The sequence below is a fragment of the Macaca fascicularis genome, chromosome 16, assembly GCF_037993035.2.
Source record: "Macaca fascicularis isolate 582-1 chromosome 16, T2T-MFA8v1.1".
In the NCBI taxonomy this organism is placed as follows: Eukaryota; Metazoa; Chordata; class Mammalia; order Primates; family Cercopithecidae; genus Macaca; species Macaca fascicularis.
The window spans coordinates 4,363,383-4,390,471 of record NC_088390.1 but is presented as its reverse complement, the minus strand read 5'-3'; the positions used below and the strand labels follow the sequence as shown (position 1 = coordinate 4,390,471).

At 41.1% G+C, this 27,089-nt stretch overlaps 1 protein-coding gene across 7 annotated transcripts in view; it reads left to right on the top strand.

The window, feature by feature from the left end:
• Positions 1-27,089, top strand: part of UBE2G1 (ubiquitin conjugating enzyme E2 G1) — a 104,634-nt gene that overhangs the window by 39,563 nt on the left and 37,982 nt on the right. For 5 of the 7 annotated variants that reach the window (XR_012425145.1, XM_045376347.3, XM_045376351.3 and 2 more), the window contains 2 exons: positions 319-449; positions 23,307-23,409. Coding sequence is in view for 5 of the 7 variants with exons in the window: in XM_045376347.3 (XP_045232282.1) it covers positions 353-449; positions 23,307-23,409 (200 nt within the window). In the remaining 2 variants the exon portion in view is untranslated. The remainder of the gene's footprint in view (positions 1-318; positions 450-23,306; positions 23,410-27,089) is intronic. The other 2 variants (XR_012425146.1, XM_045376352.3) reach the window with 1 other exon arrangement.

Here is a 27,089-nt window from a genome sequence, read left to right as displayed (position 1 = left end):
TAGGTAGTAAAGGGCTTTTGCAAAAAATCCAATATGTTGATATTTTAGACATCATAAAATAATATACACCGTGTATATTTACTTTAAAAATTAACTTGTGAAAAGCATTTCTCATTTTGTTCACTTAATTTTTAAAGAGAGCTAGACTAGTTTATCTTAATATATGGGTTCTCTGCTGGGAGAACCAGATTAACCATCATTCTAGTCAAGGCTTAAGTTTCCATTCTGTAAAATAATGACTTGCAACTTGGTGGAATTTGATATTCTTTCCAAAACTAAGAAGTTCGGAGTTATTTCTACTATCTGTTTCTTTAACAGTGAGACTGAGCATATCGGCCTACTTGCACTGCACATGGGCCAAAATGGGCCTGTCATAGGAGAAACTCTACAGAAAGGAAAGGAGAAAGGGTTCCTGCAGAAGGAAGAGGAGGGCAGATTTGTTCTCAGAGGTCAGTTATATTAAGGCAAGGATGGCAGATGTCTCATCATGGATTTATTTGGCGGGTGTGGCTGCTGAGTACTGTATTGGGAGGAATCTTAAGTACATGGTAGATTATTAATGGTGCCTTCTTTGGGTGTGGGCCGCATCGAAGGCTTGAGGGTGATTCAGAGTAATGACACAGTCCATCTATATTTTAGGATCTGCCACACAAGGAGGTGGGAATATGCTTGGCTTCCATTTGATGTGTCCCACACTTCAGATTTGTATATCGGACTTTTTAACTCCTCCATTGTACTCTTCCCCCCTTCTCACTACTGCACTTAACTATTAATAAACAAACACACAAACCGGTAATTCCTCATCCCTCTTTATCCCCAGCCCCTGGCAACCCCCATTCTATTTTCTGTCTCTGAATTTAACTTCTCAAGGTATTTTCTTTTTCTTTCTTTCTTTCTTTTTTTTTTTTTTTTTTAATTGCGACAGAGTCTCACTCTGTTTCCCGGGCTGGAGCGCAGTGGCGCGATCTTGGCTCACTACGACTTCTTGTTCCCGGTTCTAAGTGAATCTCCTGCCTCAGCCTCCCAAGTGGCCGGATCAGGGGTGCCCGCTACTATGCCTGGCTAGTTTTTTGTTTTGTTTTGTTTTGTTTTTTGAGACAGAGTCTTGCTCTGTCACCCAGGCTGTAGTGCAATGGCGTGATCTTGGCTCACTGCAACCTCTGCCTCCTGGGTTGAAGTGATTCTCCCTGCCTCGGCCTCCCGAGTAGCTGGGATTACAGACATGAGCCTGTAATAGACATGCCTGGCTAATTTTGTATTTTTAGTAGAGACAGGGCTTGGCCATGTTGGTCAGGCTGGCCTTGAACTCCTGACCTGAGGTGATCCACCTGCCTCGGCCTCCCAAAGTGCTGAGATTACAGGTGTGAGCCACCGCACCCGGTCAATTTTTGTATTTTAGTAGAGACATGGTTTCGCCATGTTGGCCTGGCTGGTTTCAAACTTCTGACCTCAGGTGATCCACCCGCCTTGGCCTCCCAAGTGCTGGGATTACAGGTGTGAGCCACCATGCCTGGCCACAAGGTATTTTCATGTAAGTGGAATCATACAATATTTATCCTTTTGTATCTGGCTTATTTCACTTAGCATAATATTTTCAAGTTCGTTCACGTTGTAGAATGTATCATAGTTTCATTCCTTTTTAAAGCTGAATAACGTCCCGTTGTATGTGTATATACTATACTACACATTTTGTTTATCCATTCTTCTATTGGTTGACATGGGTTATTTCCACATTTTGACTGTTGTGAAAAATGCTGCTTTGAACATTGGTGTGCAAACATCTGTTTGAGCCCCTGCATTAATTCTTTTGCATATATAACCAGAAGTGAAATTGCTGGATCATATGGTAATTCTAAGTTTAATATTTTGAGGACATGCCATACTGCCTTTCACAATGGTTACATCCTTGTACATTCCCATTAGCAATGCACAGGGTTCTAATTTCTCTGCATTCTTGTCAACACTTGTCATTTTCTGTGTGTGTGTTTAATAATAGCAATTCTAATTGGTGTGAAGTGGTATCTCATTGTGGTTTTGAATTTCTTCTATTATTAGTGATACTGAGCATCTTTGCATTGTGCTTGTTGACCAGCCATCTTTTCATCTTTGGAGAAATGCCTATTCAAGTCATTTGCCCATTTTTGCATTGGTTTTGTTGTTGTTATTGAGTTGTATGAGTTCTTTTTGTATTCTGGATATTAATCCTCTATCAGATATGTGATTTGCAAATATTTTTCCCATTTTTTGGGGGTTGCTTTTGATGAATAAAAGTTTTAAGTTTCAATGCAAATCATTTATTTTTTCTTTTGTCTCCTTTGATCTTGGTGTCATGTCCAAGAGTTTGTTGCCAAATCCAGTGTCATGAAGATTTTCTCTTATTTTTTCACCTGAGAGTTTTATAGTTTCAGCTCTTATGTTTAAGTTTTCATTTCATTTAGAGTTAATTTTTGCATATCATGTAAGGAAAGAGTCCTTCATTCTTTTGCTTATGGATATCCAGTTTCCCTAGTGTTTTTTTCTGTCACCCAGGCTGGAGTGCAGTGGCATGATCTCGGCTCACTGCAAGCTCCGCCTCCTGGGTTCACGCCATTCTCCTGCCTCAGCCTCCTGAGTAGCTGGGACTACAGGCGCCCGCCACCACGCCCGGCTGGTTTTTTTGTATTTTTAGTAGAGACGGGGTTTCACTGTGTTAGCCAGGATGGTCTCAATCTCCTGACCTCGTGATCCACCCGCCTTGGCCTTCCCAAAGTGCTGGGATTACAGGTGTGAGCTACCACGCCCGGCCCCTAGCGTTGTTTATTGAAAGATTTTCTTTCCTCATTGAGTGGTCTGGTCACCCTTGTTGACAATCAGTTGGCCGTATGTGCAAGGGTTTTATTTCTAGGCTTTTATTTTGTTTCATTGGTCTGTATGTCTGTCTTTTTGCCAATACCACACTGTTTTGATTATTGTCGTTTTGTAGTAAACTTTGGAATCAGGACCTGGGAGTTCTCCAACTTTGTTCTTGTTTTCAAGCATGTTTTGGCGATTTGGGATGTGAATTTTAGGATGGGTTTTTCTATTTCTGCAAAAAAAGTTGTTGGGATTTTGATACAGGGATTACATTGTATTTGTAAATTCCTTTGGGTGGATTTTTTTTTGTGTTTAAGGAAAAGATTCAGTTGTTTAGAAGTCTCTTAAGCTCTCTTTATTTTACTTTTTGGTCTTTCCAGCATATGTCTCTTTCATATTTTCACTTATACAGAATAGTGGGTATATATGTGATACATGCAATGTAGATACATACAAGTTTAAGAGTTATTTTAAAACGAATACCATGTAACCGCTAGCAGGTGAAGAAATAGTTGGTTGAAGTTTTAAAACCACTGAGGTAGAGCATGAAAAGTCCACCCACGTCAGAAAACAGAACCATATTATTCAGGATGCCCTAGGAAGAATACTGGTTTGAATATGTGTCATTATTTAAGGGTTACCCGAGTTCTGGGAGCCTGGGAGAACAGCCTAGTGGTGTAGCAAGAGTAGGGAATCTTGAGTACCTATCTGAAAACACTTTGCTCCGGAAACCACTTAGTTAGAGTCTAAATTTGTAGTCCGTTTTGTCCAGTATTGGGAGGGAATGAGATTAAGAATCAAGTAGCTAGAAAATACTTGCCTGTTACAGCTGATTGGTATTGTAATAAGACTTGAGGGCTGGGAGCGGTGGTTCATGCCTGTAATCCCGGCACATCAGGAGGCTGAGGCGTGTAAATCAGTTGAGCTCAGGAGTTTGAGACCAGCCTGGGCAACGTGGTGAGGCCCCATCGCTACAAAAAATACAAAAAATTAGTCTGCATGGTTGTACATGCCTGTAGTCCCAGGTACTCAGGAGGCTGAAGTGGGAGGATCACCTGAGCCCAGGAGGTGGAGGTTGCAGTAAGCCAGGATCATGTCACTGCACTCCGGCCTTGGCAACAGAGCAAGACCCTGTCTCAAGCAAACAGACAAACACATAAAAAAGACTTGAAGCCATTTATTTATTTATTTGTTTATTTTTGAGACAGAGTCTCATTCTGTCGCCCAGGCTGGAGTGCAGTGGTGTGATCTTGGCCCACTACAACCTCTGCCTCCCAGGTTCAAGCCATTCTCGTGTCTCAGCTTCCCCAGTAGCTGGGACTATAGGCGCACACCACCACATTTGGCTAATTTTTGTACTTTTAGTAGAGATAGGGTTTCACCATTTTGGCCAGGCTGGTCTCGAACTCCTGACCTCAGATGATCTGCCTGGCTTGGCCTCCCAAAATGCTGGGATTACAGGTGTGAGACACCATGCCTGGCCCTATAAGATACATTTAAATAGTGCCTGGTAACATAGACAAGAAAGTTAATTTGCCTTTCTGACTTAGAAAGATTTTAGGAGAATCTGGCATTTGAGCCAAGACTCTTTTTTAAATTATTTTTCATTTTTTTACTCGGAATCTTGCTTTGTCGCCCAGACTGGAGTGCATTGGTGTGATCTCGGCTCACTGCAGCCTCCACCTCCTGAGTTCAAGCAGTTCTCTGCCTCAGCCTCCCGAGCAGCTGGGATTATAGGCTCACGCCACCATGCTTGGCTAATTTTTGTATTTTTAGTGGAGATGGGGTGGTTCATGGCCCATGTTGGCCAGGCTGGTCTCGAACTTCTGACCTCAAGTGATCCACCTGCTTTGGCCTCCCAAAGTGCTGGGATTACAGGCGTGAGCCACTGCACCCAGCTTCTGGCCTGATTATTTTAAGTGGGAAAAAACAAGGCTTTTCTAGCCTACTAAAAATCCCCAAACTAAAATACTTCATTTCTTCTTCTCCTTGCCCCAGTTTGGTGGAACCATTTGAATGTGAGTAAGTGGCAGACATGATATCTCACTTCTCAGTTTAGTTTGCCATTCCTAAGAAGAATATTCTCATCCATAACCATAGTATCATTTTGACATTAATTACAGCTATTAAACTTTTCCCACTTGTTCCAGAATGTGTAACAGCTATTTTTTTCTGATCCTGGATCTGCTCAGTGTTTATGTGTTGCATCCCTCCCCTGCCCAACAATTCTTTGCCTTTTTGTTAATACTTAATTTTTTTAGAGCAGTTTTAGGTTCATAGCACAATGGAGCAGAAAGTAGAGATTTCCCATATACCCCACACCCCACACATGCACACCTCCCCTTTATCAACACCCTCCACCGGAATGGTACATTCGTTATGACTGATGAACTACATTGACACGTCATCGCCCACAATCCATTGTTTATATCAGGGTTCACTTTTGGTGTTGTACATTCTATGGGTTTAGAGAAATATTTGACGTGTATCTACCGTTACAGTATCATACAGAATACTTTGATGGCCCTAAGAATCCTCTTGAGATCGGATTTTTGAAGATTTTAAACTAGTTGTTAAGTAGAGTATCCTATTCAACATTGTGGATTTTTCTAACTATTTTCTCAATAAATCATTTAACTGGCTGGACATGGTGGCTCGTGCCTGTGATCCCAGCATTTTGGGAGGCCGAGTTGGGAGGATCACTTGAACCCAGGAGTTTGAGACCAGCCTGGACAATATAGTGAGACCCCATCTCACTTTATAAATAAAGCAATTATTTCACTTATTTCCACATCCCCTATATTTCCTGCAAACTATAGCAGTACTATCTAATAGAAATACGAGAACCACAAATGAGAGCCTAATACGTGTTTTTAAAATTGTAACCACGTTTAGAAATGTAAAAAGATAGGTAAAATTCATTTTAATAATTTATTTAACAATACACCTAAAATAAAATTTCAAGATGCAATCAGCATAACTTTTTTTTCTCACAAAGTCTTCAAAAATCCAGTTTATATTTTACATTTGCAGCGCATCTCTACTAAGACTAGCCACTTCTTAGGTGCTTAGTAGCCACATGCGACTAGTGGCTATTATATTAGAAAGTGCAGGTCTAAGAAGCTTGATTTGATTCAGTGTAAACATTTTGGGGGAGGGGCAAGAGTATGTCATAGATGAAGCTTGTGTATACCATTTTGCATCAGATAAGAAGATACACGTTCTTGGGTTAATGGTTCCAAATTTGAACAGTTATTTGGTGATTGCCAGATTTCTCTGTTGTCAAGATGCATTATCTCTTTGTGCTGGTGAGTAATCTGGGGGATGATGCTTGGGCATCATATTCCGTTCTCCAGTGACCTTTTCACTGAATGGTTTTAGCATCCATTGATCATCCTTGCCTGGATTATTACATTAATGGTTGTGACTGAAATGCTCTAAATATATCTACATAACAAATTTCCACCCCTTTCTTGCATTACATAAAGCCTTAAAAATACTAGTTTCTGTCAGGTGCAGTGACTCATACCTGTAATCCCAGCACTTTGGGAGGCCGAGGTAGGCAGATCGCTTGAGCCCACTTCGAGACTAGCCTGGGCATCATGGTGAAACCCTGCCTCTACAAAAACTACAAAAATTAATTGGGCATGGTGACATGTACCTATAGACCCAGCTACTCAGGAGGCTCAGGAGGGTTGCCTGAGCCCAGGAGGTCAAGGCTTTAGTGAACCATGATTGTGCCACTGCACTCCAGCCTGGGCGACAAAGCTATTCCCTCAACCCAGTCTTCTTAGTAAGATCTGATAATTTTTGCTTTGGGAGATGAGTTTCTGTAAACTTTGGAGGTCAGCAATAAATTGAAAGGGATTGGTTTCTTATTTGATTAATTCATTTTCGTTTTGATGAATTCATATGTCGTCTTAGGTTCTTCCTTAAAGTCCTTAGTTAAAGGAGTTTTGTCTTCATCATCATCCTGCATCAGAAACTGCATCAGTAATTGACATTTAATGTCATAGGTTGTGATGAGTCCTTGCGTTTGTTTTACGGGTTGGTCTTAAGTATTGTTGGGTGTTCAGAGTATATCAGCAGAGGCTTTAGCTTAACATCTCTCTCAATTTTTTAAATAGAAAAGCAATGTTAGCCTGACACGTTTTCTTATCTTACAAAAGATGAATTCCTTAAGAAAGGTCTGTTTTTGTCAGTTACAAATTTGCTTTCTAATATTTCTATCTTTATTAATGGTTTTCTGCAATTCATTGGGGGAAAGTTTGTTGCAGTCTTGCTATCAGCAGAAGCTAATTTATTTATCAATGATATTTAATTTATGCTTTTATGTACTGTTCTTAAACCTCTCAGACAATTCAGGGTTTGCTTTGCAACTCAGCTGCTCACCAAATTCTCCTGTTTCTCCACTTTGACCTTCATAACTTTGGAGATAATAAATGCACATTGCTGTTGCCACACAGTGCTCAGTGGTTCCATGCTGCTTGCAGTTATAAATTTGTTGTATAAAGTATTACCGTAATGGTTAGAAAAGCACCATGCTATGTCCAAGTCATCAACATTGCCTTCATTTGTATTTCGCTTGCATAGAAACGGTCTTATGTGTGATGCAGGGGATATACTTAGAGTCGGGGGCTTGAGTTTTGGCTCCCTTGCCTTAACAAATGCATTACTTCCAATTTTTTCTTTCAATGTATGTGCTTTCCTAGGCCTCTTCGTTAGGTTCACCTGTATTTTCCCAGGACATCCCATTTTCTTAGAAGCCATTTTTACTTAATATGGAGAAGATCGTGTACAAGATGCCTTTCAGTGGAAGTTATATTTCATGCACAACATTTCTGATCATGCAACAGGGCTCTCTTCTTTTGCTAATGTGATGATAAGGAGAAGAAGCACATACAAATAAATAGTTATTTGAATTAGAGAAACGTGATCTCCTAATGCCGTCTTAGGGAAGGGTTTGAGGAGGAGTTCAGGCATGATGGGAAGATACAGCAGAGAGAGAATTAGTGTCAGTATGTCACAGCTACTTCGACACAATCACACCTGTTGTTCCCCTTTGGAAGAAATCTTGGATTGGAGCTGGCATGGTCTGCTGCTTACATTATTCCTTCTTTCTTATGTCAAGAAGTGGGTAGAGACTACTTAGAGGAATGAGGAGTCAACACCGTCTTAATATGTGTTTGTGAGTAGAACATTTTGTATTTGTATTACCTGTTCCAGTTTTTAACTTTGTGCATTTTATGTGAATCTACTTCTTATACTTGCATTAAAAGTAGTTTATTACTTGGTCATATCTTAGAAACCTGTCATTCAGATTGTTGTATTTCAAAATGTAGACAAAGCTGTCATTCTGACTTGTTTGGCTTTTGAGTTTCATATCATACTTAGTCCAATCGAAATACACAAAAGAAAAATTATATTATCTTGCTAATTTTCACATTTCAGACTTTTGCTTTAATTATAATAAATTTTATAGACACACATTTGAATGGCCCACTAATAGCCTAGGAAAATTGGGGGTTTAAATGTAAATATTGCCTTCATACCTTAGACTCTAATAGCAACAAACATTATGCAAATTGGCTGGGCTCACCTGTAATCCCAGCACTTGGGTGGGCGGGGTGGCGGGTGAGCTCAGGAGTTCAAGACCAGCCTGGGCGACATAGGAAGACCTTGTCTCTACCAAAAATACAAAAAAAAAAAGTCAGACATGGTGGTTTGTGCCTGTGGTCCCAGCTACTGAGGAGGCTGAGGTGGGAGGATTGCTTGAGCCCTGGAGGCAGAGGTTGCTGTGAGCCATGAACACACCACTGCACTCCAGCCTGGGCCACAGAGTGAAACTCTGTCTCCAAACAAAGAAAAAAGGCCACAGTGCTTAAAAAGCCCATCCAGATAATAAGAAAAAGGAGAATCACTCAATGTAAAAAAAAGGGGTGGGGAAATAAAAATATATAAATGCACCAAAGATAAATTGCCAGTGGCAGAAGGATGCCCGGTGTTAGCTAGTGGTAAAATACCCAGTGTTAGCAAGACTGGAGGGAAATAGTTACCTATAATGTTTCTGGGATAATACATTGAAGTAAACATTTTGTGGTTTGATATATATGTTCCTTTGATTTAGAGTTCAGTTTATAGTTTATATTCTAGATATACTTCCACAGATGTACAAGGAGAGTGCAAAGTTTTCTTTTTAAATTAAATTAAATTAATTTTTTTTTTTTTTAAGATGGGATCTTGCTCTGTTGTTCAGGCCGGAGTGCCGTGGTGCGATCATAGCTCACTGCAGCCTCAAACTCTCTTGGGCTCAAGAGATTCTCCTACTTCATCCCCCAAAACGGTTGCGGCTACAGGTTTATACCGCCTGGCAATGGCAGCATTATTTTTTCTTTTTATTTATTTATTTTATTTTATTATTATTATTTTTTGAGACGGAGTCTCGTCTCCCAGACTGGAGTGCAGTGGCGCGATCTCCGCTCACTGCAAGCTCCACCTCCTGGGTTCACGCCATTCTCCTGCCTCAGCCTCCCTAGTAGCTGGGACTACAGGTGCCCACCACCACGCCCAGCTAATTTTTTTGTATTTTTAGTATAGACGGGATTTCACTGTGTTAGCCAGGATGGTCTCGACCTCTTGACCTTGTGATCCACCCGCCTCAGCCTCCCAAAGTGCTGGGATTACAGGCTTGAGCCACTGCGCCTGGCCTTTATTTATTTTTTAAAAGACTTTTAAATACTCATCATTTTTTTTTACCTTTCTTTTTGTTTTTTCACTCCTCTCACCTCATACCTAGGCAGCATTATTTATATTTGAGGGGGAAAAAAAAATGAGGTGTGGTGGTGGAAACAAAGTATCGAATGTTCAGACTATGCTAAGTGGCCATCAGTTAGAAAAGGGTGATTCCATTTCTGTATAGTGTATGGTGGTATAGCCCAAATCTGAAAAAATACACAGCAAATTGTTAGCAGTGGTTGTCTTTGGAGAGTAAGAAGGTGGAGTGTCTCATGCCTTCTATTTTATTTTCCTATGTTACTTTAGGATAAATGGCCTTTTTTCATTATTTAAAAAATCAAAGTATATATAAGAAAGTTGAAAATATTCTACTACTTGGTAATAACCACCACCACCTACAGATACCTCCCAGTGTTGGACATCCTTGCATCTACCTTTCAGGGCATGTACGCAGGCTGAAACCTGGGGTTGTAATAGGTATGCCATTTATATACTTTAAGCTGCAAGTTGCATACGAATGACAACCCAGCTAAGGTAATGTTGAAGAAATTATTGACCTATAGATAGATATTTATATCAAGAAGAGATTAATTTCTAAAAGAGTCAAAGTTGAGAGAAGAAAATTGATAAAAAACCTCTAAGTAGTTTTGAGACTCTTGACGGAACCCACTGACTTACTGATGTCCAGGATGAGGGAATAAACACATATGTGTTCCTTAGTACCTCTCTGCCTTTCCTTCCCTCCATTCCCTTCTCATTTTCTAACCATAAATGTATATATTTAGTAATTTGTTATTATTTTTTAACATAGAAATCCTGATAATGTAAAATTACAATAATACAGAAAATAACAATGTAAAATCCTGATAATATAAATTTATATATAAATCCTGATAATGTGAAAATAGGACCAATGACAACAAGAAAATAACACACACACACACGTGTGTGTGCGCCCCTTGGCAATGGCAGCATATATTATTAAATATATATACTTACAGAAAAGCTTATAGCATTCATGGTGGTTTGGTTTTATTTATGCATTTACATGGGGTTGGTAACTACACTGGTCCCTTTCACCTCTGTTTTTCTATGACAGAATTGTTTATTTTGATTCATTTCCCAGCATTTATTTCAAAAAGTACCAAAGTCCTTAAAGTTTACAATACTTATGAATGTGTATTGCCATCTTATTTTGACTTCTTGTTTGGGCTTTCTCTCTCTGTCTCTCTCTCTCTCTTTTTGAGACAGGTGCTTAGGCTGGAGTATAGCAGCATGCTTACAGCTCACTGCAGCCTCGACCTCCTGGGCTCAAGTGATCTGCTCCCTCAGCCTCCTGAGTAGCTGGCACCACAGGCGCTTGCCACCATGTCCAGCTAATTTTTGTATTTTTTGTAGAGGTGGTGTCTCGCTGTGTTGTCCAGGCTGGTCTTGAACTCCTGGGCCTCCCAAAGTGTTGGGATTACAGGTGTGAGCCACCGTGCCTGGCTGCATTTCTCATTCTTTGTATCACATTCTTCTTCAGGATTCTGTATTTATTCACGTCACTGTTACTTACCTACATTGAGTATTGTGGGGAAATCTGAGGCTAACCTGGTTGGTTCTACCCACCCACCTATATTGGACTTGTTTTTTCCCTTCCTAAAGTTCAGTGCCTCCTTTGACAGATGTTTTACTGTTTATTTTGTACCAGTTTTTTTCTGAGTTGTGGGATATGTTTTCAATCTGTTTTTTACTTATTATAGAAGGCTTTGTAGATTTATGCCATATTCTGATCTCTTCAGGAATGCCAGCTTAACTTATGTAAATCTCCTTTGTTTATTATCTTTACTCTTTTAAAATATCGATTTATCTTTTCATTAGAAGTATTTCTTAAAGTTATGACCATGATTTGTTTTTAGTTGTTTTTTGTCTGTGTCTCGCTTTCCTATAAGGTCTCCTGTTGCTCTATAATGTTTTCTTTTGGGTCTTCTTTTAAAAATATGTTTCTGTAATTTCTTTGAGACTGTTTTTCTGAAGTCCTTCTGTTTTTTTACATGTATTATTCGGTGGTTGAAATGAACTTAAAGTGAATTGGAAATTGAAGAATCTCATGACTGTGCTTGCTTCATTCAGCAGCGGCATGTTTACGGCTCACTGCAGCCTGAGAACCACCTTTTTGCCCCGTGTAATTGGGGGAAGGTAAAAGGACAGTTGAGAACCACTGGTGTTCAAGGGGAAACTGATTAGACACCAACTGGGATGTAAACTTAAAAATAGGGCTTTACAAGTGAAGAAGGTGACATTCTTAGTTGGAAGTGACAGGAATTCAACTAAAATAAATTTAGACAAAAAAGGAAAACTGACTTTTAACTAAGTTTATAGAAGGGCAGGAGTAGTACCAGGTGTAATAAATCAAATATCTGTTTGGATCTCTTTTTCTTACTTATTCTTTGTTTTGGCTTCATTCTCCTTGAGACTTGAACTGTGACTATTGGCAGCTCTCAGGCCTTTATAGCCCAGCTTCCCCACTCTGAAAGACCACTCCCTCCTGTGGCTTTGGGGCCCGGGGGCCTTGTCTGGCAGTCCTGCTAGAAACATAGTTGGGCGTGATGTTTGAAGCCGGGTAGTATTTTCCAAAATAAATATTTCAGGCATGGGCTTGTTCTCAAGATTCTGAAGAGCATGGATGTATTCCTTTTATATCCTGTAGCCTAATTAATGAGCGGTTTTAAAGGAAGGAAATGGACAACTAACATTTATTGTACCTTAAGATGGGTCAGACTTTCGCATATAGAGTGTCTCCTCTCTGTGTTGCAACGTTACCATGGGCTTTGCCATCCTTTACTGATAAAGAAAATGAGACTAAAAAAATAGAAATGATCTGTTTAAGTTGTCCAGGCTAGTAATACTGACAAAATATCATATGCTGTGCCCAAATTTTCCATTGTGAAGTGACATTCAGAAGTCCCCAGAAATCTTTATCAAATTTATTTGTATAAAATAGGTGAGATCAAAGTAAGCTGTTTGTGTGACACTGTAAGCTAGTGCTAGGGCATAATTTCGGTATTGTGAGGAGCTCCTGCGGCAACATATCTTGGCAGAGATGTATGCTTATGCTATTTTGTATAATTTATGCGCAAGCAACAACATACTTAGGACTTAATATTGAAGAACCCTTACGCCTGTGATTGAAGAGGCTGTGATAAGCAGGGTGAAATACTGCAGGTAGCAGAATGTCAGTAAGTGTTACTTTAGGAATGTGGTCCAGAATTCTGCCAAGCAAATCCTTTTGGGAAGCATATTGACAAATTCTTATTAAGAGATCATCTCTGATCTGCTTGGCTTGTCTGTTTCATTTTCCTTGTGTTTTTGAAGCACGGTAAAAGAAATTGGGTTGGATATGTTTTTTGTTGTGTTTTGAGACAGGGTCTCACTCTATTTCCCAGGCTGGAGTGCATTGGTGTGGTTTTGGCTCACTGCTCTTTCTCCCTACCTCCCAGGCTCAAGCAGTCCTCCCGAGTAACTGGGACTGTATAGGCACATGCCACCATGTCCGGCTAATATTTTTGTTTGTTGGTTTTTGTTGTTTTTTTTTTTTTTTTTTTTTTTTTTTTGAGACGAAGTCTCACTCTTGTCGCCTAGGCTGTAGTGCAATGATGCGATCTCAGCTCCTTGAAACCTCCTCCCAGGTTCAAGCAATTCTCCTGCCTCAGCCTCCTGAATAGCTGGGATTAGAGGCACTTACTACCACGCCTGCCCAATTTTTGTATTTTTAGTGGAGATGAGGTTTCACCATACTGGCCAGGCTTGTCTTGAACTCCTGACCTCAGGTTATCCCCCTGCCTCAGCCTCCCAAAGTGCTGGGATTACAGGTGTGAGCCACCACGCCCGGGCAATGTATCACTATATTGCCAAGCCTGGTCTCAAATTTCTAGGTTCAAGTGATCCTCCTGCCTCGGCCTCCCAAACTGTTGGGATTAGAGGCCACTGAGCCTGGCCTTGAATTTTTTTTTTAATTTAAGAGACACGGTCTTGCTCCAAGCTGGAGTGCAGTGGCACCTTCTTGGCTTACTGCAGCCTCAAACTCCCGGGCCCAAACCATCTTCCTGACTCAGCCTCCCCAGTAGCTAGGACTGGGTCGCTGTATGTTGCTGTTGCCTAGGCTGATTTTGAACTCCTGACCTTAAGCGATCCTCCCACTTTGGCCTCCCAAAGCACTGAGATGACAGGTATGAGCCACTGTGCCTGGCCAAAAATGTTTTTGATTAGGAAATCAGCTAGCCTGTAGCCCATGTCGTGGTATAAATAAAAAATTTTAATTTTAAGCAAATTTTTAAAGTTTACCAGAAATTTGTAAAGATTATTAAATTGATGCATCTTAAAATCTAAAGAGGAAATAAACCTTTGTGATTGCTGTACTTGACTTTTTTCAGTATTAATTAATGGAAGGTTGAAGGACGGGAACGTTTTTGCAGTTACTTTTGGTGACTTGGTTTGTGGCATTTTTATGTTTTACGGTAACATGGCAATTTATTCCTCTGATGATAAGGTCAAAATTATTTTGACAAATTATCTCAATAGTTAGGAGTAATTATGTACTGTTTGGATAAAAGGGTCTATCTATGATCTCAGAAGTTCAAAGCGAAGCTGCTATAAAAATAGTTACTTTACAGACATACACCTTGCAGCCAACTGTGTTGTATAAATAAACTTGACAGGAACTCATATTCCCGGAGTAGGAGACCACAGTCATCCAGACACAAAGGAAAATCATTACTAGGCTATAAACCCCCCTTTGTATTTGACTTTGTAGAAGTTAGACTTAGCCAACAATTGGTCTTGGCAAAGTACACTTACAGTTAAAAGTAGCTTCTTTTCTTTTCTTTTTGAAATGAAGTCTTGCTCTGTCGCCCAGGCTGGAGTGCAGTGGCGCGATCTCGGCTCACTGCAAGTCCCACCTCCCTGGTTCAGGCCATTCTCCTGCCTCAGCCTCCCGTGTAGCTGGGACTACTGGCGCCTGCCACCACGCCCGGCTAATTTTTTGTATTTTTAGTAGAGACGAGGTTTCACTGTGTTAGCCAGGATGGTCTCGATCTGACCTCGCCATCTGCCCGCCTGGGCCTCCCAAAGTGCTGGGATTACAGGCGTGAGCCACCGCGCCTGGCCAAAAGTAGCTTGTTTTTTTAATAGTCAAGTACAAAATGACATCTAGTTGGGTCTTGGAATGTTATTCTGAGAATCTGTATTTTGCTGAGGTGCAGTGAAGGTTTATTTTTACGTAATGATCAACAATACTGAAAGCATTATTTTAGGCTATATTAAACTTTTTTTAGATTAAAGAAAATGTTTTAAGGAAACTTTTTTTTTTTTTTGAGACGGAGTCTCGCGCTGTCACCCAGGCTGGAGTGCAGTGGCCGGATCTCAGCTCACTGCAAGCTCCGCCTCCCGGGTTCACGCCATTCTCCTGCCTCAGCCTCCCGAGTAGCTGGGACTACAGGCGCCTGCCACCTCGCCCGGCTAAGTTTTTGTATTTTTAGTAGAGACGGGGTTTCACTGTGTTAGCCAGGATGGTCTCGATCTCCTGACCTCGTGATCCGCCCGTCTCGGCCTCCCAAAGTGCTGGGATTACAGGCTTGAGCCACCGCGCCCGGCCTTAAGGAAACTTTTAAATGCCCAATAATACCAAAGTAGACAGATAGAGATGGGCATAATGAGCCTCTGTGTGCTCCCCCAGCCCCCGGCGTGATTAGGTCATGGTCAGTCTCGTTTCACCCATCTTAGCCCTCTCCCTAATGACTGTGAAGTACATACTAAACATGATCATTTTTCTGTAAATATTTCAGTATCTCTAAAAATGGTAGGAAAACCCCCAGCACAACACCATTGCCAGACTCAAAAAAGGAAACAACAATTGCTGGATATTGTCTAATGTCTCGTTACTCTTCACATTTTCATTTGTGTCATAATTGTCATAAATTTTAAAAAATGTTTGAATTCATTGTCTTTTGTGCTCTTTGCAGTATATTTGCTGAAGATTCCATGTCTTATTCTTTAGAATATCTAGAGTAGATCTTGCTAATTGTGTCCCAGGGATGTCCTTGAACATATTTCTCTGTTTCTGTTCTTTGTGAATTAGTTATTGTAGTTAGGGGCTCAAACAGGTTAGGTTTGTGAGGTGACTTTACTTCATACGTGGTGGTTTGTTCATTTTTCAGGAGACGTGTAATATCTGGTTGTCTTTTAAAATGCCTGGATTAAATGATAAAATGGCCAATGTTTCAGTTGTTTTTCATTTTTTAGCTGGAATATTTTTATAGAGAGAAACCTCATTTGATCAAATGGTAATTACTGTTTTGATTACTTGGCAATATAATTTGTGTAATAAAAAAGGATCACACTAAATACTGATTCTTTTGCTTTTTAAAATTGGTTTTCAGAATAACAAAATGATTTACCAGCATTCTGTAGTGGTGATAAATTAGTTTTTTGTTTTTGATTTCACAGTTATAAACTCATGGATTTAAACTTGCGTATTTCAGTCATTTGTCCCATATTTGACCAGTGGAGGCCTCTTCAAGCTGGCTCTTGAGTCCCTTTCACAAAACCATAGTATTACTCGATAGCTTCCTTTTTGTCTGCTATGTGTGAGATGAACCTAATATTTCTTGCTCTAGACCTGGAGTCAGCCATTTCTCTGAAGAGCCCTGGTCTGTTTTAGTGATAAATTCATATTTAGAGACCACATTCTGGGTACTACTGGGCTGTTCATTTTTTCGAGGCTTTTTCAGTGGACAGATCTGAGAACTATATATTTGAAAGCCATATCATTTTATATTGATTCTTCCAATTCCGATTCAGAAATGCAGGGTTTTTACTTTTTATATGCTCTTTCTGTTCTTTTTAGTCTTATTCTTGGTAATGACTCTATCTTAGCAAGTCTGTTCATGCATTATTTTCCATTACTTAACACTTACCGAAATCATTACTCTCAAGGACATTTCCTTGTCCCTGGGTTTCCTTTTTATTCATGGCTTGTAGACCACTCTGGCCCACAGTGATTTCCAGATTCATAGCATGCAAGCACAACTCTCATTTAACAGTCACCAGACACTCCAGGATTTCCTAGTTTTAAAAATTGAAGTATAACATTGACAGGAAAGTACATACATACTATGGACAGCATGCTTCTGTACCAGTACACCAGAAGTCTGTTCCATGCCTCTTCCCAGATACTGCTTTCACTTCCCGCTCCAAAAGACACACAGAGAGAAAATGCCATTGTCCTGATTTGTAATACTAGTGGTTAGTTTTGCCTCCTTTAGAACTGTAAACTTTTGTGTTTTAGCATTCATGACTTGTGGGAAAGAGAGGCCTTCTAGCCCTTCCAACTCTTAATTGTGTCTCTAGATAGCACTCAGAAAAGATGTTATCTTCATCTTTGGCACTCTCAAAACTCCTAATACCTTAGGAATATAAGTAGAAGGTCAAGCATGCTCACTTTTTGGTTTTAGTTCCCCTTTTGATTTACAGAAGCTCTATTTGTATTAGGGATTTTAAACTTCTCCCTATTATGTTGCAAATATTCTTTTTTTTTTTTTTTTTTTTTTTTTTTGAGGTGGAGTCTCGCTCTGTCATATGTTGCAAATATTCTTTCCCAGTCATTTGTATTTAGACTTTATTGCTGTACTGCACTTAAAGTATTTTGTGTAGCATTATTTGACTGTTGAGTTTTGTGTCCTGCATAGGAGGACCACCTCTACTCAAAGTGATGTGAAAAAACTCAATTCTGTATTTGCTTTTAGTTAGGTTTTATACCTCTTTGTTTATATCTGTAATCTGTCTGGATTTGAATATAGTGTGAGGTATCCATATCAACATTTAAACACAGATAGGATGTTTTAACATCTTTCAGGCTTTTCCATTAAAATAAAACTTGCTTGAATTTCATTTACCTGGGACTACTACACTTTTCCATCTACCGTCAAACTTTTAGAAAAAATTCCACTTGGGTTTTTCCACTTCATCTTCTCTTTGTCGACTCAGCGTTTCCTGCATGGATTCTATCTTACCTTCACGGCGACACTGCTTATGCCTAGGGCAACTGTGGCCTGTTTTTTTTTTTTTTTTTAAATTGAATCCAGTGGACTGAATATAGACCCCTTCTTCCCTGAGCTGTATGTGTTTATCATCGTTGGATAGTTTCTCCTTTAAATGCAACTCCTTTAGCTTTAATAAAATGTTTTCTTGGCTTCTTGGCTTCTTCTTCTTCTTCTTCTTCTTTTCTTTTTTCTTTTCTTTTTTTTTTTTTTTGAGACGGAGTCTCGCTCTGTCGCCCAGACTGGAGTGCAGTGGCGCGATCTCCACTCACTGCAAGCTCCGCCTTCCCGGGTTCCCGCCATTCTCCTGCCTCAGCCTCCTGAGTAGCTGGGACTACAGGCGCCCGCCACCTCGCCCGGCTAATTTTTGTATTTTTAGTAGAGACGGGGTTTCACCGTGTTAGTCAGGATGGTCTCAATCTCCTGACCTCGTTATCCGCCCATCTCGGCCTCCCAAAGTGCTGGGATTACAGGCGTGAGCCACCGCGCCCGGCCTTTTTTTTTTTTTTTTTTTTTGAGATGGAGTCTCGCTCTGTCGCCCAGGCTGGACTGCAGTGGTGCAATCTCAGCTCACTGCAAGTTTTGCCTCCCGGGTTCACACCATTCTCCTGCCTCAGCCTCCCAAGTAGCTGGGACTACCGGATGCCTGGCTAATTTTTGTATTTTTACTGGAGATGGGGTTTTACCATGTTGGCCAGGCTGGTCTCAAACTCCTGACCTCAGATGATCCTCCCGCCTCAGCCTCCCAAAGTGCTGGGATTACAGATGTGAGCCACTGTGCCCAGCTTGATTTATTTTTAAGACAATGTGTTTTTTGTCCCTAACAAAAGGCATTTAATACTAAGCCCATCACCATTTCTTCCCCTCTCCTGGAAAACCAGTACCACCGCCTATGTTTCTCATTTCAGTGAATGAACAGATTTCTAGCCTTGCATGGAAATCTGGTGTCAAAAAAAAGCCCGGGGGGGGGGGAATTCACATTATCGGTAACGGTGTTAAAGTGTACCACTCAGTGGTATTTAGTGTATTCACAATGTTGTGCAACCAACCACCAGCTCTCTCTAGTTTTAAAACTTTTTCATCACACCATTAAATCACCCCATACCCCTTAAGTAATTATGCCCCATTTCTCCCTTCTCTCATTGTGTAATCTACTTTCTGTCTCTCTGGATTTGCCTATTCTGGATATATCATATAAAATAAGTTGTATAATGTGTGACCTTATATGTCCGGCTTCTCTACCTTAGCCTGATGTTACTGAGCTTCATATATTAGTACTTCATTTCTTTCTATGGCTAAATAATATTTCATTGTATGTATATACTGCAGTTTATTCATATTTGAGTTTCTGCCTTTTGATCATTACAACAAATGCTGCTACAGACATTCATGTACAACTTTCTGTGTGGACAGATGTTAGGTATATACCTAGAAGTGGAATTGCTGGGCCATATGGTAACTCTGCTCAACTTTTTTATCATATGTCATTTTCCTTTTAAAAAAAAAAAAAACCTTTTTATTTTTTAAACTGAGACAGGATCTGGCTCTGTTGCCCAGGCTGGAGTGCCCTGGTGTCATCTCAGGTCATGGCAACCTCCGCCTCCTGATCGCATCTTCCCACCTCAGCCTCCGTGAGTAGCTGGGTCTGTAGGTGCACACCACCATGCCTGGCTACTTTTTTTCTTTTTTTTTTTCTTCGTAGAGACAAGGTTTTGCCATGTTGCATCAAACTCCTGGGCTCAAACCATCTGCCCACGTCAGCCTCCCAAAGTGTTGGGATTACAGGCATGAGCCACGACGCCCAGCTCATGTCATTTTTGACTTACTACTTTAAGCCCTACTTCTTTAACATCACCAGGTTAGGGTGATTGATTCTGTCTTCTAAATATCCCTGTTTTCTTCATTGTTTCCGCGGCTATATACTTGAGGTACGCTTTTCAGGATTACTTGAATTGCTTGCTTTTTGTTTCTTTGTCCTCATCATGCCTTATTTACACAATCTTCTACATACTACAAGATTGGTTTTTGCAAATGTAAATCTCATGAGGTCACCCCATTGTTTAAAAGAAAAAGAAAAAAAGAACCACCCTTCAAAGGCTTATCGTTGCCCTCTGGATAAAGTCCAAGCATGCAGGGCTTACAAAGGCCCTTTGCTGTCCAGCTTTTGACGTTCTGTTTAGTTTCAGCTGCTCCCCTGCCCCCCGCCGTTCCAGTCATATACTGATTGCCCTATTTCAAGTTTTTGTACATGCTCCTCTACCTAAAGTAGAGGTTCAGATTCTAAACCTTGAATTTCCTCACCCAAATCCTTTATTTCTTTTCTTTGTAGAAGCCTTTTCTTATTCCTCATGATTATGTTATGTGCCTTTCTTTTTTGTGTGCCCTCAAATTCTTGTACTGTTGTTGGAGCACATTGTAATTGCCTGTTTACTTCTCTGGGGATCAGAAGCCGATGTTGGTCAAGTGCCAGAAGATGTAGACGGACTGAAGTACAATCAATAGGAATTTAGCAGAAGCCAAAAGATTATTTGATAAATTATTTAGGGAAGACTTCATGGAAGGGGCTAGTATTGATAGGGACCTTGAAGGAAGCATTCATGAAGGTATGGTACAGTTCTATCGCTTTAAGTGGATTAAGCCTGTTAAATATTCATGCATCTAGACCTAGGAAGAGTCATGCTGGGGGCAGAAGCCATGACAAAAGTGAGGCGTTGGACATTTTTCAGCATTGCTTTTGTATTTACTTCCACAAGCAAAGGACATAATTAGGCCTGCAGAAGAGATGTATGGAAAGAATGGGCAAAAGATTTCAAGAACTTGGGGGTTTTGACAAGAGTAAGAAGCAATGATATACTTTTTGAGTATCATACGGAAAGTGTAAGGAAATTTTCAAGGGTAATTTTGACCATGTAATTTTGTAATAAATAATTTCAGAGCTCACCTATGTTTATAAACCCTGGACTTCTGGTGGAAAATGCAACAACTAGGTAATTTCTGGGTATATTATAGAATCTTTCACAAGACTCTTGTGTACAGTGTTGCAGAAAATGGTCCGAGTAATGTAATGGTGTTTATCTAGAAAAAGGTTGGAAATGAGATCACTCATGTAGAAAATAACTCCTCACAGCGCATTTGTGTGTGCTCCACTCCATCCCTCAGTCGACAGGAAAGTGTGACTTTCTGTTTTACTAGAATGTCTGCAACATAGTTGGCACTCAGTACACATATGCATGCATAAACAAAGTAACTGAAAATGCTATTCCCATCTTAATGTGTTTGCACTTTCAATATCTTTAAAAAGTATTTTAGATTAGCCACTTTAAAGTAAAAATACCTTTCTTGTGTATTGAAATACAGTGCTGATTTTAACTATTTGTAAAAGTCCAGTTTGCCTGTTATGCAAAAATATTAGACTTATACATATCTCCCCTCAAATTTCAAGAAAAGAAGCACTTCCATGTTTAAACATAAAGTTTTTATTTTTATTTTTGAGACAGAGTCTCGCTTTGTCACCCAGGCTAGAGTATAGTGGCATGGTCTCGGCTCAGTGCAGCCTCTGCCTCCCAGGTCAAGTGATCCTCCTGCCCCAGCCTCCTGAGTAGCTGGGATTACAGGTGTCTACCTCCATGCCTGGCCAATTTCTGTATTTTTACTAAAGACAGGGTTTCACCATGTTGGCCAGGCTGGTCTTGAACTCCCGACCTCAAGTGATCCGCCCTCCTTGGCCTCCTGAAAGTGTTGAGATTACAGGTGTGAGCCACCACGCCCGGCCTAAATAATAAATTTTCACTGTTGACTTTCTAATATTTTGCTGGCATGTTGTTAAATCCTAGTCGTTGAAATAATACCATCTCTGATTACCCCCAAAATTAATATCTCCTCAGTTACCTACACATTGGTTCAGTCGTTGGTAGCACTCCGAGCTGTATTATACTGTCTTTCATCCTTAGGCAAAGCTGCGTGAGAATGATGGCAGGTAGTACACGAGAATTACACACCTGTTGAGACTCCCACCAAGTCCTTTTCAAACCACTCTACTCATGCGTGTTCTTTGTCCCCACTTTCCAATTTGAGCCAATGAGTACCCAATTCCACTGGCAGGTAAAACATGATAATTTTGTGGGTGATTGATACGTGCATTCACTATTGTGATTGTTGTGTTGGTTCCTCTGGTGTATACATATATCAGTACTTATTAAATTGTTTTTTGTTTTTGTTTTTGTTTTTGTTTTTGTTTTTGAGATGGAGTCTTGCTCTGTCACCCAGGCTGGAGTGCAATGAATGGCGTGATCTTGGCTCAATGCAACATTTGCCTCCCAGGTTCAAGCAGTTCTCCTGCCTCAGCCTTCTGAGTAACTGGGATTATAGGCGCATGCCACCATGCCCAGCTAATTTTTAAATTTTTATTTATTTATTTTTAATTTATTATTATTTTTTTTTGAGACAGAGTTTTGCTCTTGTTGCCCAGGCTGGAATGCAATGGTGTGATCTCAGCTCACCGCAACCTCTGCTTCCCAGGTTCAAGCAATTCTTCTGCCTCAGCCTCCTGAGTAGCTGGGATTACCGGCATGCGCCACTACACCTGGCTAATTTTGTATTTTTAGTAGAGACGGGGTTTCTCCATGTTAATAGGCCGGTCTCAAACTCTCGACCTCAGGTGGTCCACCTGCTTCGGCCTCCCAAAGTGCTGGGATTACAGGTGTGAGCCACTGTGCCTGGCCAAATTGTGTAATTTAAGTCTGTGCAGTTCACCGAATGTCAGTTATACCTCATTAAGCTGTTTAAAAATTTCTCATATGGTCTGCTCACTGTTAGTAGGCCAGTACTTTATTAAGTCTGGTGTCTCCGGAAACATTTTGGGCCCTGCACCCCTGCTCACCTGCTCCTTAAGGTCCCTGTCTTGGCTTGTGTGCCCCCAGCTCGCTAGTTCCTCACCTCTCGTTTCCCACCCTGTCATTCTTTCTCCATGCCACGGCACTCTCTTTAGAAGAGAAGAACCTCATGATGCTACAGCCATTCCTGTATGCTCTAGCTATTACTCTTAAGCTAATCCTGTGTCCCAGAGGCTGTGGCTCTCAGAGGGTCAACATACACAGATAAGACTTAGGGACCTCTGCTCTCCTTGTGCTCAGAGATGGATGGGCACACAGGAGCACTGTAGGAGCAGGTCCCCACGACTACAGGGACATGTCAAATAGGAGTACAAATGTTAGTACAAATGAAAGTTATTAAGCTCAGTATATTCCAATGAAAAGGTATGATTAGACACTCTGAAAGCATACCCTAAAGACAGCAGCTTAAGAATTGCCAACTTGATTTGATTTCTGGGGTTCCCCCGAACGAGAATCTCTGGGGGATGGGCCTGGATATCTGCATTTTAATAAGCTTCCTTAAAAGACCACTGTAGGGCCACCCAGAATGACAAGAGCCTGGCTGGACACCAGTAGAAGTTGATCTTCTGGAGAGTTTGCTTTACCCAGGGCTTTCTTACAGTATAGACATGAAAATATTTTGGCCATCAAGTAGCATCTTGCCTGGCAAGGTATATCTGTTTGATGGTTTAAAACTTATATATAACATGTATGCTCAAGTTCTGTAATTTATCTATTGGATGAAAATTTTGTGCTTAAATGTATTGATTAAACTTTGCTTTTTCCACAGAACTCAACAAAAATCCAGTGGAAGGCTTTTCTGCAGGTTTAATAGATGACAATGATCTCTACCGATGGGAAGTCCTTATTATTGGCCCTCCAGATACACTTTAGTAAGTATAATGGGACTGACATCTTCAAAATGGAGCTCTTTTAATACATTGAGTTAAAAACTATTTTGGCAGGCTGGGCGTGGTGGCTCACGCCTGTAATCCTAGCACTTTGGGAATGGGTGTGGTGGCACGCGCCTGTAGTCCTAGCTACTCAGGAGGCTGAGGCAGGAGAATCACTTGAACTCAGGAGGCAGAGGTTGCAGTAAGCTGAGACCACACCATTGCACTCCAGCCTGGGTGACAGAGTGAGACTCCATCTCAAAACAAAACAAAGCAAAAACACAAGTATTTTGGCAAACTGAAATGAAATTATTTTTTAAGGAGCAGGAGAAATGGCTGTATTCAGTATCCTTTGTACTGAATTGGATCATCGAAGAGTTTTCGTGTTCTCCTTGAATCTCTAATGTCTAAGACCTATTGCTATTAAAAATAATAGTTTCAGGCTGGGTGTGGTGGCTCACGCCTGCAATCCCAGTACTTTAGGAGGCTGAGGTGGGTGAATCACCTGAGAGGTCAGGAGTTTGATACCAGCCTGGCCAACATGGTGAAACCCTGTCTCTACTAAAAATATGAAAATTAGCCGGGCGTGGTGGCACACCTGTAATCCCAGCTATCCAGGAGGCTGAGGCAGGAGAATCACTTGAATTCAGGAGGCAGGATAATTGTATATTTTTTGGACATTTTAATTGAGAATGTATTATACACATCGTGTTTTAAGAAGGCTAAGGAGAATTTTCAAGATCGTCTATTTTCGTGGTTCTCTACTTGAGTCCCCACTGAATACTGGTTAGAATCTAGGTGTTCTTATCCTATACTAAACTAATGGTCACTTTCTCCTAGTTTGTTGAAAGTTATTGTTAGACTATATGATAATCTGTTAACTGACTATTAATTGTTAAACCAATGACTTAAGGATAGACAACAATGTAGTGGTATTAAATAAGAGTAGAAGAGAAGTAGAATTTTAAAAATATTTCGTGTAGTACATTTCTAGATGCAAAGACCACAGTCGTATTTTCTGCTCTGAGTGTTTGCAGACTAACTTAAATTTACTAGTATGTATTGTTTTGTAAGATGCATCTGCCAGGCGCGGTGGCTCACGCCTGCAATCCCAGCACTTTGGGAGACTGAGGTAGGCAGATCACGAGGTCATGAGTTCGAGACCAGCCCGACCAACATGGTGAAACCCTGTCCCTACTAAAAAGACAAAAAAATTAGCCGGGTGTGGTGGCGCGCGCCTGTAATTCAGCTACTCAGGAGGCTGAGGCAGGAGAATCGCTAGAACCCAGGAAGTGGAGGTTGCAGTGAGCTGAGATAGCGCCATTGCACTCCAGCCTGGGTGACAGAGCGAGACTCCATCTCACACACACACACACACAAAGATGCATCAAGACTTCCTTACATTGGTGACTGATACAAGTTTCCATGCTTTTTACAGCAGTTCAGGTATTGGAAAAAAAGGAAGTGACCTTCTTAAAGCCAACAACTGAGTGACAGGGACAGATCTAGATCTGAGTTTCTTGAGGTCTGGACTATACTTTCTCATTTAACCTTCATCTCAATGGTGCTAAGTGGGTAAGGATTTGGATGCATCAAACAGTTTTTTTGGTGATGGTCAGGTAGTTGTTTTTAGGTTTTCTGAGTTAGTAGCTCTTTTCCTCCTCAGAAAACAGCTGATGGAAAAGAAGATTTGGAGCTATTTCTCTGCCAGGCTAGGCTGATACGTAGAGTTGAACCGTCGTGTGGACATTTGTGTTTGTGATAACGATTGCCAATCCGAAATTTTGCTGATGTGTTTCCTGATAGTAGTTTGCATTGATGAGTTTTACAAATTGAGATAACTGAATTTGGCCACCCCACATGATTAAGGTTTTTGGCAGATAACAGTAGCCATTGAAGACCATCTGGAAGTGCTTCCTCCTAACCTTACTGTTATTTGAAAGCAAATTTCCTAACAGTTTTTTCACCAAAAGATGCTTGATGCAGCCAGATCCTTACCCACTTACCACACCTGGGATGTGAGCCCGGTGAAGTTCAGATCTATTCTTGTAGTTTTTCAACATCACCACCTTGGGAGACACAGCAACATTTCAGTGACAGAATCTAGTTACCCTTGTATTACGTACATGAAAACAAGAAAAACTCTTCTAAACTGATGTCTGTATGGAGCATTGGCTGGGAATCCAGATTTGAGCTCAATTCTAAGGGCCTCATTGAAATTTTTATTTTTATTTTTATTTTTTTTTGAGTTGGAGTCTCGCTCTCTCAGTCTGGAGTGCAGTGGCGCGATCTTGGCTCACTGCAATCTCTGTCCCCTGGGTTCAAGTGATTCTGCCGTGTCAGCCTCCCAAGAAGCTGGAATTACAGGCACCTGCCACCACACCCGGCTAATTTTTGTATTTTTAGTAGAGATGCCATTTCACCATGTTGAGCAGGCTGGTCTCGAACTCCTGACCTCTCAGGATTAGATATACACCATTTTGTTACAATTGCCTACAGTATACAGTACAGTAAAATGCGCTACAGGTTTGTAGCCTGGGAACTATACGCTGTATCCTAAAGCCCAGGTATGTAAGTAGGCCATACCCTGTAGGCTTGTGTATGTTCACTCTGATGTATAAAATCGCCCAAGGACGCCTTTCTCAGATCATAACCCTGTCGTAAAGCCTCGCATAACTGACTGTATGTTGTGTACCTCCAGCTCCACCAAAGAGAAACACTTTTTCTTTTCACTAATAAAAACCCGTTTCTGGGCGGGCGCTGTGGCTGACGCCTATAGTCCCAGCACTTTGGGAGGCCGAGGCGGGCAGATCACGAGGTCAGGAGATCTAGACCATCCTGGCCAACATGGTGAAACCCCGTCTCTACTAAAAATGCAAAAATTAGCTGGGCGTGGTGGCGCGCACCTGTAGTCCCAGCTACTCAGGAGGCTGAGGCAGGAGAATTCTTGAATCCGGGAGGCGGAGGTTGCAGTGAGCCAAGATCACACCACTGTACTCCAGCCTGGTGACAGAGCAAGACTCCATCTCAAAAAAGAAAACAACACCGTTTCTGGTATTTGGTGTACATTTTTGAAAGCGTTGGCTGTTGACTTGAGATGTGAATCACAGCAGTGTTTCTGGCAGCTCCTCTGGAGTGTGTATATGCTGCTGAGAATACTGGTGGTCACTTCTGGCCTGTGCCTTCCTGAGATCAGTAGCCTTTGCTCAGGGAAGAGAGAGAGCGTGTTCCTAGGGCAGGACCTGAGAAAGGCAAAGCAAGATACAGGGGGATGAAGAAAGGTTTGTTAGAAGTAGGCCTTTTAAAATGCTACCAAGGATCATGTACTTCATAGAATGGATTTGTCGTTGGCTGGGCGTGGTGGCGTACGAGGCCGAGGCGGGCAGGATCATCTGAGGTCAAGAGTTGGAGACCAGCCTGACCAACACGGAGAAACCCCATCTCTACTAAAAATGTGGGTGCCTGTAATCCCAGCTACTCGGGAGGCTGAGGCAGGAGAATCGCTTGAACCCGGGAGGCAGACGTTGGCGGTGAGCTGGGATCGTGCCACTGCACTCCATCCAGCCTGGGCAACAAGAGGAAAACTCTGTCTCCAAAAAAAAAAAAAAAAAAAAAAAAGGTTGTCTTAACAGAAAGTAAGAAAGTAGTGATGTTCTTGTAATTATTTCAGTGGAATGGAG